This window comes from Egretta garzetta, unplaced genomic scaffold (genome assembly GCF_000687185.1).
Source record: "Egretta garzetta isolate BGI_Z169 unplaced genomic scaffold, ASM68718v1 scaffold26, whole genome shotgun sequence".
NCBI lineage: Eukaryota > Metazoa > Chordata > Aves > Pelecaniformes > Ardeidae > Egretta > Egretta garzetta.
This window is the reverse complement of record NW_009260070.1, coordinates 1,127,432-1,141,264: the sequence shown is the minus strand read 5'-3', so window position 1 is coordinate 1,141,264 and position 13,833 is coordinate 1,127,432. Positions and strand designations below refer to the sequence as shown.

Below are 13,833 nucleotides of genomic sequence, written 5' to 3'. Positions count from 1 at the left end.
ACAGAAGCCTTCTTATCACAGCCTGGGAGCAACAGAGAAGCCACTTTCAAACCACGTATTTGCGTCACCAAGTCACTCCCAACTAGGAAGCTCACTACTGAAGCGGTGACGATTTCCCCATTTAGCCACGCGGCACAGAGGAAACACCGCTCCAGCCAGCGCTCTCTCCAGCCCACTGCCCTTGGGAAAGCCTCATTCTCTGCGCTCCTGCGTTCCCATCACCGTTAAGCCCTATAGGGCAGTGCCATGAGACAGCCAAGCGTCCAGCACACGCTCCCAAAGCTGGAACGCCTCTATGAAAATGAGTAACACCCTCAGGTACACGCAGACGGCTTGCAAAATGCATCGCTTTCAGAGGGACGGAAGGCTGTTACCCTGTATAGCTATTTAAGCCGGTTTTCTAAATAAAAGACATGCCGGTACATTAAAACAATGATGTAGCCTGGATCTGCCTCACTTCTAAGCATAAATTTAAAAATGTTCTCCCCCCCTACACATGCTCTTTGCAATGCCGTGTATTTCAGATCCAGCAGATGCTCATTTTGTTCCTAAAACAGATTTAATGGGTTTTCCATGATCTAAACACCTGGCAAAAGGGCTCCATGCAGCTTTAATACTTTCCTAACCCTGTGTTAAATTTGTCCCAGTGTTGCATATAGCATAATTCTGCAGCCATGTCAGCTATTCAGGTAATGCTAGAATGTCGTCATTATGGTTTGTGTCAACAGTGTGACCTGTATGTACCTCGTAATCATTCTGGTGTTGGGTTGCAAAGGTCCTTGGACGCTGCATTTGGCTGAGTCTAATTCTGTCCCCTGCACAAAGATCTAGGGTTACACTAAGCAAGGGCTGACATTTACACGAGGCACTGGGACTGCCAGGCTGCCGCACCAAGGTAAAACCTTGGCTACGTGCTCTTTCAAGGGCGTGAGCTGCACAGGGCCGACGTTTCCGCTGACCCGCTGCAGAAAGGAAAGGCTGAGAGAGTTGGGCTTGTTCAGCCTGAAGAAGACAAGACTGAGAGGGGACCTTATCAACACATACAAATATCTTAAGGGCCGAAGTCACGAGGATGGAAGCAGTCTGTTTGCAGTGGTGTCCAGCGACAGGACTAGGGGCAAGGGGTGCAAACTGAAACATAAGAGGTTTCAGTTGAATATGAGGAAAAACTTCTTTACTCTAAGGGTGACAGAGCACTGGAACAGGCTGCCCAGGGAGGTTGTGGAGTCTCCTTCTCTGGAGATATTCAAAGCCCGCCTGGATGAAGTCCTGTGTAGATTGCTCTAGGAGAGCCTGCTTTAGCAGGGGGGTTGGACTAGATGATCTCCCGAGGTCCCTTCCAACCCTTGCGATTCTGTGATTCTGTGAAAGCCTCTGTGCTTAGCGTGGACGGAGGTGCACGTCACGCGTGGGCTCGCAGGACTCGGGGATGGGGTCTCAGGAGTCTGGAAACAGGCGGTTAAAGAAGTCCGGAGCATCCCTCGTAACTTAAAAATGGAGACACGTCAGAGACAACAGCCATCTCAGGGTGACCTTCCAGTGTTTTCTGGGAAGCTGCCTGACCACCTCTCATCGCCACTGCTGTGTTGGACAGCCACATACACAGCCTCGTGCACAAGGCAGCTTTGCACTCGCAGAGGTCCCCTGTTTCAATCACATGAAGCCAATTAGCAGCACCAGGGCTGGTCAGCATTGCAGCCGGAGCCCAAATGCTCTCAGGACGTTTACTCTCCCAAATTCGCTCTGCCCTTTAAAGCAGCACCAGCCGCAACATTCAGCACACCTGAGCGTCTCCTGTTTACTAAATATCCTGAGCCCCAATGTCATTAGGTCTCACTCAAAACCAGGAAATTCAGACTAAACCAATGACTGTTCCGGTGACGAAGCATATAATGCTTTTACCTATTCCCATGAACTCTCCTTTACCCAAATCCAAAATGAACAGTGAAAGCATCCAACGCACTCATGAGAAGCAAACTGTGACATGGAAGGACCACAGAACAGGAGATGGGAACAGAGCAGCGAACCTAAACCATGCGCGTGAAGGATGAGCTTGGCTACGAACCAGGGTGCTGCACGCAACGTGGATTTCAAGGAGGGCTTCTGCTTTAAACAGCAGACACCTACAGCAGCCAAGCACAGACAGACTGCCCAGTGATGGGGTCTCCTCTCAGCTGAACGAGTAGTATCTCCTTTGGCAAGGGATTAGCCTAGCCTTCCTCGAGCACTGGCAGCTGCAGCATCACATACATAGCTGCCCGTATTTACTGTGAGAACGCCGACTGCTTGGCATGCTACATGGCATCAGCCCAGCTTCACTTGCAGCTTTGACAGCCATCATCTTTGGCCACGGTCTCTGCCATGTCAGAAGGTCTTAGCAGTAATCATCGCATTGAGGAACTAACGCCACGCGACCGAGTAACCGTCTTGAGCACAAATGCATAAGTCAGTACTATTCCTGCAAAGTGCTAAAGTTCAGTGCTTGCTGGCTGCTCTAATTGGTACACAACCCCAGCCTCTCCCCAGGATCTTGCTTCTCACTCCATAAGGTGTGTCCAACCTTTCTGAGCAAGCTTCCTGGCGTACCTCACCGTGCTTCGGTCTTAAACCACAGTCCGCCACAGTCCCCTCCGACCGCCTCCCTCGTTCTTGCTAAGGGACGTGTCTGTGCCTTCTGTTCCTGTGCATGTCTTGCCCCATTCCAGACTGATCACGGACTTGGAAACAGAGCAGAACTACCAAGAGTGATGGCACATCAACAGGAGGATTTTGTTGTACAGAAAATAAAGGGGCATAGATCCTCCAATGCAGTTTTGTTAATGCTGTTTCAGTCGTTCAGAACAACCTTTAAAGCAGATATGTCAGCCCAGGAACTCCTTTCACCATCTGCACGTGTCTGAATTTTCACTGCCCTTCTTCTTTGGAGGAAAAACGGAAAAAACAAATCAGCCAATTTTACAGGTCCTGAAAACTGACTATTACCTGATGGCTTGCAAAGAGGCAATGCAAAGAGCATCTCAGGGATCTCTGCTGGAGTACAGCCAGGATTGCTTTGTGGTGGGAACCCGGGGCAACTCAACAACATTGGCTTCCCGGGGCCTCCTCCCACATCCAAGGGTTTGGGATTATCCAGCAGTCCTTGCATCAGGGCGCAGCCCTGCTGACAGCCACGTGACACAACCTTGGAGAGGAGCCATCCTCGACCTGCTTGAGAGATACTTACAACTCAAGAGCAACGGACAGAAATATGGTCCAAGCACGCGTGTAACCGCTGTGCTGGATCAAGGCCGAGGGTAACGCACTGTAGGTTTGGATGAGACCCACAGCGACGTGTTCCCATCAGAGGTGTCCAACCGCCCGCTGTCTCACGTGGCTGCCGATGGCTGTCACATGGCCACAGCGGTCAAATCCAACTACACTGCAAAACAGCCTTTCACCATCAGCAGTTACGACTGGTTTGGAGAGTGACAGAAAGCAGGAGAGAGAGAACAGATCCCAAACAAAGGATCTGAACCAGACGGCTATGCAAAGCCTCTGAAGAGTTCAGATGCGTACGCTGACTTTATTTGATGAGATGGATGCTTTTGTAGCCCACTGACCTGTTCCAGGTTAGCTAAATCCTAGGCTGTGGAGGTGCCTCCATATCTCCACACCATGCACCTATCTGCATCTCTACAAATGTGACTCCAAGACAAGGTGACAGTCAGCTAGAAGACCCCAAATTTGAAGTCACTCTACCCATCATGTTATAAATGCTGTAAGTACCAAACAATACCATACGGAACCGGGAGCGTAGGATACAGACCCAGAAGAAACACATACGTTTGTCTGACCTGGAGCAGTCGGGGTGCAAAGAAACGGCCGTAACCTTAAGGAGAGACTTGTTACCCCCCAAGCCACAACCACTCACACGGCTGAACAGATGGGGAATGCAAATCCCACAGCACCCTCCAGCAAGTCAGCCACTGAGGAGCATTGCATCGCACCAAACAGACCGGCAGGGGACATCTATTGCTCCCACTGCCAGCAGAAAGCCAATGCCGCTATTTCCATGGCTTCTCCCTGCGGACAGACCCGGTTCCGTTCCTTTGCCGCAGCAGTAGCTCAGGACAGACGTCGGAGCACTGTCTCCACGTCTCACAAAGCCACGCTTTGAACATTCACTCCCGAAGCGGAGCGCGTGACACTGCTGCTGCCGCAAGCTATTGATCGAGACCGGCATTTTTACTGATGCGACGGTGCAGGTGAGGAACAGCAACAGGAGATCGTTAGCCTGCGGGACTCCACCGAGAGAAGTCTCTCTTGCCACAGTAAAAGGGAAACAAAGATGAAACCTGTAAACACCTTATTAACAAGCTACCAGTAATTCCTTTTTTGCACCAATCCAGTATGCTACAGTCCTTACGTGAGGAGGATCTGGTAGCTGGTTCCTGAAGTACCATTTTCACTTTAGGTAAAGTAACAAGGGGTTTCCTTAGACTCTTCCATCCAAATGCAGAAAAACCCAAACTCCACCACGGAGCCAGGTTTCACAGGTGACTTGGGTCTTTTACAAAGGTCCATCTCAATAACCTTGGTTAAATGGCTCCATGCTCTGGAAGAGACCTGAGCCTGCTCTCAAATACTAAGGATGCTTCTATAGGATATAAGGATGCACATACCACTTGCTCTCCAAACCACATATGCTCCATTTGCAAAACAGCCATGCTGTGTTGTAAGGAAAAGGCGGTAGTTCTAAACACACTGATTTATGCTTGTCCCTCCAGGTTCACAGCGTAAATCCGACAGCTAAGCCTCCTTGTGAGTCTCAGCATCCTGTCAGGGCCAGAGGAATGTCACAGTAAGTGCAAACACCATTGAGTCAAGTATATTCCGCCTCCTAAACTCTCCATCTCCATCCCACCCTGTTTATTTTTCCACACACACCAGGAAAAAGTGGAAAGCCGCCAGTGTCTTGCTGACCATTGGCTCCTCAGCCAATGAAGTCTCCAGCAGCCGTTCAGTCCACGAGAGTTACACCACTTTAATCCAGCCATTACCTACTGACCCTCAAAGAGCAGGTTACACCTTTTTTTTTTTAATTTTTTTTATAGTATTTCAGAAATATTTTGCAAGGATTGGCTCAAGCACATCTTCAGCAAGCGACTAAGAGGCAAGGGTCATCATGACTACCAAGGTCTGGACCCTAAGATCTGGAAAAGGGCTTTCTGCCTTGGAACATTTCCTAGCCAGAATTGCTAAGAGAACTGATGGAGCAGGCGACAGGGCTGGCAATGCTCAAGGGGCTGCCACGCAACTTGGCCGTTTGTCAGCCTACTTCAGAACAGATAGTTGGTTTAGGGCACATGCTTAGTCCGAGTTCCCCAGCTCTTAACTTGAGTTATTTCAAAGAAAAAACATTATAAAAGAGACCAGTGCCACATGAAAACAAACCCAAGCGCTTCAGTTGCACATTTTTATGCAAGACACGTGGTTCAAAAGCTCTCAAATGAGACAGATGTGAGAGCACATCAATGGTCCACCATGGAGCAAGGATGTATCTTGCACTGCAAATATTTGGTCATCTTAAAAGTGCCCTTATTGCTTAGTCCGAGACCTTATTGTAACCTCTGCACCAGCTGAGCTTTAAAGGTGGGTGTCAGGACTAAGTACCAAAGCTGCTGCTCATTTCTCTACATTCAGCCTCACTGCAGTCACCACACACACCAGACAAGCCAAGAGGAGCTAGACCTGGGGTCACCTAAGCCAGGCAGGGATGTCTCTAGAAGGGGACAGCTACTGGCAAGCAACACTGATCTTTACATAGAGACTACAAGATGTGGGCAATTCACTGGCTTACAGCTGTAAGACCAGCAACACTTACTGGTGATCAGCTCCTCTTCCCACTGCCCTGGTGTTCGCAGTCCCAGGGGGCATTTCCTCCTGCAGCACTGGAGCGGAGACTCTCCACAAGGTATTGATTAGGCTGGCACACGAACAGATAAAATGCTCTGACGCTTTCTGCTGTTCCAAAGCAAAGTGCCAGCAACACAGCTGGATTTCTGCAAATGAGACATTGAGCTATAAAACTCACTTTCCTTTGCCATGTAGATGCAGAGTCCCTTGACCAGCCTGATCGGGTCTGCCTATGGAAGCACGCCCGTATTCACGAAGGTAAGAGCACAGCCTGTCTGAACAACATGGCTTGTTCTGCAACTACCAGCGTTAGATTTGGGGTTTTCTTGCTCCATCAGAAGGTATTTCGAGGCTGGAACATTGGTTCGTTTACAATTCAAAACAGCCAGCATGCTTCATTAGTGATGCTATCATCTTAATTGGTAAACGATCCAGACAGACAGAACCACTTACGTGAATTCATCGCATTTATTTCCTACAAAGGAGGCTGAAGTGGAAACCTCTCATAGTAACCTCCCTTACTGGGTTGTATCCACTAGAATTGGTATTTTTCCTGCATTTGTATCTTTATTTAAATGCACAAGCAAGCCAAAGCCTTTTAACGAGCACTGGTCTACAGGTGAAAAAACCTCCACTCACAACCCACTGCAAATGCATTCAGAATTAAATCAGCTATTGTAAGTAAGATAAAAATATGGGCATGAGATCACCTTCTTCACTGAAGGGTGCATCATTCCATAATTAATTGCTTCAGCGGGGAAATACATATGTCAGCTGTTTAACACCAATTTTTCCTCCTCCAGGGCCTACAAAACATAAAAGCCACGAAGGGTCAATTAGTGGTATTTGAATGTCGCATTTGCGCCACACCCACCTTACAGGTTCACTGGTACAGAGAATACGATCAGATAACAGATTCTGCCGATTTCCGAATACTGCGAAAAAGTAGGTATTCCTACGTCTGTTTGATGCACAGTAATTTTATTGGGACAGTGATAAGACAGGAGCAAGAACTGCTATAAAAATTAGAAGATCAAACATGCCGACAGAGGCAGAGTTAAGTTTACAAAGCATCAAATGACCTGAAGTCACAGACGGCGGCGCAGAGCCCGGGCTTCCTCTGGCAACGCACGCGCAGATTGCCACGCCGTTAGTAACGAAGGCAGCGCCGAGCCATGGAGGCATTGCCACCCTGTAGTGTAATTACTGATGAACTCGGGGAAAAAAAAATAGCAATATTAAGCACATTTTAAACGATTTATCACACTCCAGGCATGAGGTCATGTCTCCAGCGGGCCAAATTCACAGCCACCAATTCCAAAGTCAGCAGAGCTCTTTCTGTATCACCTCGGTGGAGAGGTGTCTGTATCGTCAGGTTCCAGCCAAACCTGAGCTTCCCCTGTCTGGAGGGTATTTCTCTTGAGGGACAGAAAGGGAGACGGTCCCTTTGGTCCCATTCCTAACTGGGGTGACAGCTGAGGCGGGAAAGGAGGGGAGGGCTGAAGGTCTTTCTCCCATTCCGGCATTATAACCATTCCATTTTTTTCTTTCTCATTTCGAGCAGAGGCTTGTTCGTCAGCTGTTCCTGGTGAGTACACTGCGCATCTGATGTTAGACATCTCATCGGTTAATTACCCCAAGATTAGTTTTTCCCACCTCGTTCGAGGTAAAGCAATAACGTTCAAAGGGGAGCCAGACGATGGCATTCGGCGCCAGGCTAAGAGCGTTCAAGTTCTTGGGTTTGACACAAGCACCTGAAAGGCCCCAATTTATTTCACAACACGATGAAAAAGGCATTGTCCCTTCTACCCTCAGTCAGCCCTGTATTCATTCATACCCTGTATGTTAAGGGAAAACATATCAACCATTCTGACCTGTGATCTCTTCTGGGGCTTAAACTTGTGCAAGGGAAGAGAGAACTTAGCAAAAAATTTGTGCCCTGTTTCTTTAGAGTCACAGGAAGAAAGAGCCTTCCTTCACCTTCGCTCCTTCCGAGCCCCTTGACTCCCCATGCCCTTTACATCACTTTTTTGCACTTTACTGCTGCCAAGCCCCATCGTAAGGAGCAGTCCTTCTGCAAGGGCCAATTCCTACAAGGCTACGTTTGGGTTTTACGGTACAACAGCACACCTGAATTTGTCATTTCAGAGGAAGTCTGCACCCTGGTTATTACAGAAGCTTTTCCAGAAGACTCTGGAATATTTAAATGTGTTGCTGAAAATGAATTTGGATCTGCAGCATCCAGTGCACGTCTCTCTGTTGCCCCAGGTAAGCACATGGATCTCTGAGCTGAGCAACTCAGCACGAGAGAATTTGCTGCTGCTCAGCACCAGGCAGCGTCACAGATATTTGCCAAGCAGAAGCCAGACCCAAACACTTTTGCAGGCTCAAGAGAAGATAAATGCCCCAAAAAATGCACTCTGCCTGGGTATTTCCCAAAGCTGGATGCAAGTTGTTCCGTATGTCTGCTTTTGGCCCCTCTTCCTCCCGGGTCAAGGATGACAAGGTGGAGATGTTGTTCCCTCTCACAGAGGAGTCTCCTCCCTGAGCTTCACCCCTCCGGGATCCCAGCTTAGCCCAACACATTGGCTGTATCTGTACCTTGCTTTTTGTAACATAGCTTGTGCTGAAAGCCATCTCCAAACCGAACAGCACCTTGCAGGTAAGCCCAAGCTCAGCAGCCCTGGTGAGAAGTCAGGTTTGGCCAACGCAGCAGTGCGGGTTTTGGTCAGCGCAGGCCCCAGGCAGGCTGAGCTCTCACCCACGGGCATGCCAGCTTCCCTTCCCATCACCACAGCACGCCGTGCTGGAGAGCCACCGCTGCTTTCCACCTGACTTGTGGGCCATTCTATTTCCAGGAGCAAAAGAGCTGGAAAGCTTTGCGGGTGCTGCCCACAGGCCAGCTGTGCAAGTCACCATGAAGAAACCCACCTTCCCTAGGAACAGCCAAACAGGGGCCAAGGACCAAGACGCGGCCGGCCTGCCACCCTGCAGTATAGATGCCCCAGGCAGTCGAGCAGAAGCCACAGACTTCAGCCAGGTGAACTCCAAGAGCGAAGCTGAAGATTTTCACGGAGCTTATGAGAATTCACCCCAGGCTTCACCTCTGCGGTAAGACAAAGAGAAAAAAAATCGTATCCCGGGTTAGTTTTACACAGTACTTAGGGGATGAACTTTCTAGAGATCCCGGTAGTAGAGCTGCCAAGCTCCCGTGCCCCACGCTCTAAGGTGCACATGCAGCAACCCGAGCAGTTTGCCTAAATGACAATGGGAACGGGTCACACCAGGCTCGACTTGACCAAGTGTGTAACTACCTAAAGGCTCAGGTAAGCACCTAACGGCGTTTTCAGAAGTACCTATCTGTAAGTAACTTCAAAAGCATCACCCCAAATAATTAGTCTCTAGAAGACCTCTGGCTCCACAGCACAGCACGAGGCAAAGATCACAGTACTGGGGAAATTTCAAGGCACAGTTCTGTAGCCACCACCTTCACTGTAACCTTGGCCAAGGGGCATCACCCCACGTTTCTGTTTCCCATTCTGTAAGACAGCAACAGAACTCGAGATCCTGTAAGCGTGGTGCAGGTTGTACCTGCAAAGCACTCTGTGGAGGACAAGTACTGAACCAGTGACCCACTGCACAGAATGAAAACTGCTCCACGCCACACTAGGGACACTCCTTGCCCAGGAGGTGGAGATTTTCCCCTGAGTATAAAGTGGTCCCTCTTAAAACAAGACTTGATCCAGTTTCAGCCCCAAATTCAGCTCTCAAGCAGCTTTGTACTTACTGCATTATTAGTGGTTCTGTTCAGTTGTTCCAGAGAAACCAAACACCTTAGAACGCACATCTTGGCCATTCCACCCCAGATTTTTTGTAGTGTTTCTCAGGGGTTTATAGGAATAATGAAGACCTGAAATGGTGACAGTTAAAAGGTCCAAACCCAGCTACCGAGGAGTTTCCACAGTCCTATTCATGAAGCGGGAGCTACGAGGCAGACGTGCGCCTCCTCTCCCAGCCCAGCGCCAGCGCTGCACTGCAGCGAGGCGGTTATGTCGTGTGTACGTGGCTGGCCCTGTGCTACAGATTGGGGTTGGGTGCACTCATCCACTTTAACTGAACTGGTTATTTTAACAATTCTGAGCATCCTCCTCCAAATGCACTACAGGGGAGATCATACTTCAGTATAGATTTTGCCATGCACAGGAATATTTTTTTTTTTTTTTTTTTACACTGAGTTAAAATGGGTTTTCAGCCTGCGGTGAAGCTGCACCTGCGCTGTCCTTGTCCCCAAACATCACAAGCCGAGCATGGGAATGCAGCACCGTCCCCAAGTGAAGTCACGCTTAACTACCCCAGGCCCCGACACTAGAGATAAGGCTGAGTTTGCTTGGGAGAACCCATCACAGACCTACACCACATGGCTTGTTGTCTTTACCTGGTGATCGCTTTAAACAGGGGCAGGCTGGTAATTGTCTTCCGAGCAGAACTGAAAGCCTTTTCCAGAATCTCTGGCCTAATTACCTCTTGGAAGGAAGGAAGGAGGGCAGTAGGAGACATTTTCTGGCTGTCCTTTTAGAACAGGACCGGTTTCCCAACCTCTCTCCAGATTTCTCAAAGGCAGCAGGATGCCTGTACCTTGGCATTTCTAACAAGCATCCTGTGGGGAAGCTCTTTTAGGCGATACCTGCTGCTTAGGATGGCTGCTTGTGAAGTTTATTGCCTGCAGCAGCACCAGAGAGCTGTGGTTGTGGTTTTGTTTTTAAAGCTCTGGTTAGTTTGAAACGCAGCACCTGATGCCCTGCATGAAGAGATACATCATACCACCAGCAGCAGCTATGGAATAGCTTTTAAAAATTTGACCGACGTAGCACATTAACTAGCGTAGCGAGCTGCAGCATGCTTTTGACTGACAGCAATGCTGAACCAGGCTTTGGAAGGCATTTACATGTCTCCAGATACAGAAAGAAAACTTAAAATGCCTGGATATACCCACTCGTGAGCATTTAAATATCTTTAAAGCCCACAGTCTTACTGCCGTGTGCTTTGAAACATCATTCTGAACGGGACCCAGCACTGTAAATGCTGCTGTTAGCTCGGGCTAAGCGCTCATCGCTACGGAGAAGTTGTACAGGAGCTGTCTTAGTCAGATTGAGCCACACAGCTCCCTCGTGTAGCGTACGCGGTTGCAAGTGTATTACCAAAGAAAAAAGAAATACCGACAGTGATGACAGAACAAGGCTATTACGGGGAATAACTACAAAATGTACTCGCACTTCTCCAAATTACTGCTTAGCAACAGCCGCTCCACGAAAGCTAGCAAACGCGATCCCAGAAGGCTGTCACCACCAGCTACTCCTTCCTGAGCCCTTGATAGCTGCAGCTTACAGTGTCTTTCTCAACAGCCTTGAAGCAGCAGAACAAAATCCATACTGATTATTAACTTTAATAAAGGAACTTAATCCAAGCGAAGGAGGAGGCTTCAGGGGCTAAGTATACTGCCAGGTCTTTGGAGGAGTTGTAAAGATTCCAGAATAAATAAGCAAAAGGCCCTTAACTTTTTTCCAGCCGTTTGTTGCTATACGACTCACGCAACTAGGAGAACCCGATCAGACGCAACCTGTCACCGCTCATCGCAAGTGAGCTGGAGCAGTACAGAAAAGCTCGTCCCCAACATCTCCCAGAGCTGGTCAGAGTACTACCGAGTATCCCAGCACAGGCCAGGAGATTTATTTTTTCCCCTGCCTTCTGGATCTCACGCTTTGCTGTTCCTTCTCTCTCGCACAAGTCATCCTAGTCATGTCCAGCCTTTTCAGTGCATAAGGCTGTCCTTAAACTGGGGCCTGGCAGCCAGCTTCAGCTCTGAAACAAGCACGCTGCACCGCGTGGAGGTCGATGGGCAGCCAGGGAGCCCGGCCGAGCACGGAGTCTGACCTTGAACATGGTCACAGCTTCCCACGGGGCAGAGGGGCTACGGTCACCTTTGCTTACACACTCAGCTCTCCCTGGGCATGCCACAGACTGTTCTTTTTTTTTTAAAACTTAAAAAGCAAATAGCCTCTCTGCCAACCAGGGACACACTTCCTCCCTTCATCACTTTCATCGTGAAGAATTTAAATGAATTAGCACCCAATTAACACCCGCTATGTAGATTTATAGAATCATAGAATCATAGAATGTTTTGGGTTGGAAGGGACCACTAGAGGTCATCGAGTCCAACCCCCCTGCAGTCAGCAGGGACACCGCCAACTAGATCAGGTTGCTCAGAGCCCCATCCAACCTGGCCTTGAATGTTTCCAGGGATGGGGCCTCCACTACCTCTCTGGGCAACCTGTTCCAGTGGTTTACCACCCTCATTGTAAAGAATTTTTTCCTTATATCTAGCCTAAACCTACCCCGATTTAGTTTAAAACCATTACCCCTTGTCCTAACGCAGCTGGCCCTACTAAAAAGGTTTTCCCCCTCTTTCCTATAGGCCCCCTTTAGGTACTGAAAGGCCGCAATCAGGTCTCCCCGCAGCCTTCTTTTCTCTAGACTGAACAAGCCCAACTCTCTCAGCCTGTCCTCATAGGAGAGGTGCTCCAGCCCTCGGATCATTTTAGTAGCCCTCTTCTGGACCCGCTCCAACACTTCCATGTCCTTCTTGTGCTGAGGGCTCCAGAGCTGGACGCAGTACTCTAGGTGAGGTCTCACCAGAGCTGAGTAGAGGGGCAGAATTACCTCCCTCGACCTGCTGGCCACGCTTTCCCACGGGGCAGAGGGGCTACGGGCACCTTTGCTTACACACTCAGCTCTTCCTGGGCATGCCACAGACTGTTATTTTTTTTTTAAAACTTAAAAAGCAAATAGCCTCTCTGCCAACCAGGGACACACTTCCTCCCTTCATCACTTTCATCGTGAAGAATTTAAATGAATTAGCACCCAATTAACACCCGCTATGTAGATTTAGTTCACAAACTGCGGGCTGATGCTTAAATACAACCACTAAATGTGGATTAACTCTCGGAGGCGGCTGTGCTTAAAGGCCAGGGCACTGGGAAGGGAGAGGCAAGGCAGCTGAAGGAGCAGCCTTCGCCCAGTTGGGGTTTTTAAACCATAGCTTGTGTGCTAGGCAAGAGTCACCAAGGTGTAATTCATAGAATCATAGAATGTTTTGGGTTGGAAGGGACCCCTAGAGGTCATCTAGTCCAACCCCCCTGCAGGAGCAGGGACACCACTAACTAGATACTTAAAATGCTGTAATGTTAATTTAAGATGTAATTAAGCACTGGAGCCTTGGATGAGAGGGATACAAATCACCCAGCCTGTCAGCAGGCTCTGTTGCCGTTCTGGTGCAAACATCTCTTACCCCAAGCCAGCCTCCAGAACGACACCCACACCCAGCAAAGCGCCGTGGCGCCGCGTTTCACCATCGAGCCCTGTTTGTGCTGCGCGGGCTCTGGCTCTTCAGGCGCATGTGGGTACTCACACCATGGAGTTACTCACACCATGGTTACACAGTGGAGTTACACTATGGAGTTACTCACACCATGGTTACACAGTGGAGTTACACTATGAAGTTACTTACACCATGGATACACAGTGGAGTTACACTATGGAGTTACTTACACCATGGTTACACAGTGGAGTTACACTATGGAGTTACTCACACCATGGTTACACAGTGGAGTTACACTATGGAGTTACTTACACCATGGTTACACAGTGGAGTTACACTATGGAGTTACTTACACCATGGTTACACAGTGGAGTTACACTATGGAGTTACTTACACCATGCTTACACCTGGCTTTCGAGTACCCACCGCCCTTAAGTGCGCAGCCTTAAAAGCAGTAAGTGTTAGAGGTACAGAGGCAATTAGCTGCAGCCAATTAGTAAATGAACGCGAAGGAGTTCCGCTGAGGTGCCTTCGGGGGCGTTCAGGCCTGCCGGGGCAGGGCC

General features: G+C 49.1%; 1 protein-coding gene across 1 annotated transcript in view; it reads left to right on the top strand.

Moving 5' to 3' along the window:
• The first annotated feature begins 6,090 nt into the window (after positions 1–6,090).
• MYOT (myotilin) overlaps positions 6,091–13,833 on the top strand; it is a 21,491-nt gene continuing 13,748 nt past the window's right edge. The window contains exons 1-5 of the mRNA XM_009641223.2: positions 6,091–6,153; positions 6,699–6,840; positions 7,460–7,483; positions 8,044–8,163; positions 8,754–9,006. Coding sequence (XP_009639518.2) covers positions 6,091–6,153; positions 6,699–6,840; positions 7,460–7,483; positions 8,044–8,163; positions 8,754–9,006 — 602 coding nt within the window. The remainder of the gene's footprint in view (positions 6,154–6,698; positions 6,841–7,459; positions 7,484–8,043; positions 8,164–8,753; positions 9,007–13,833) is intronic.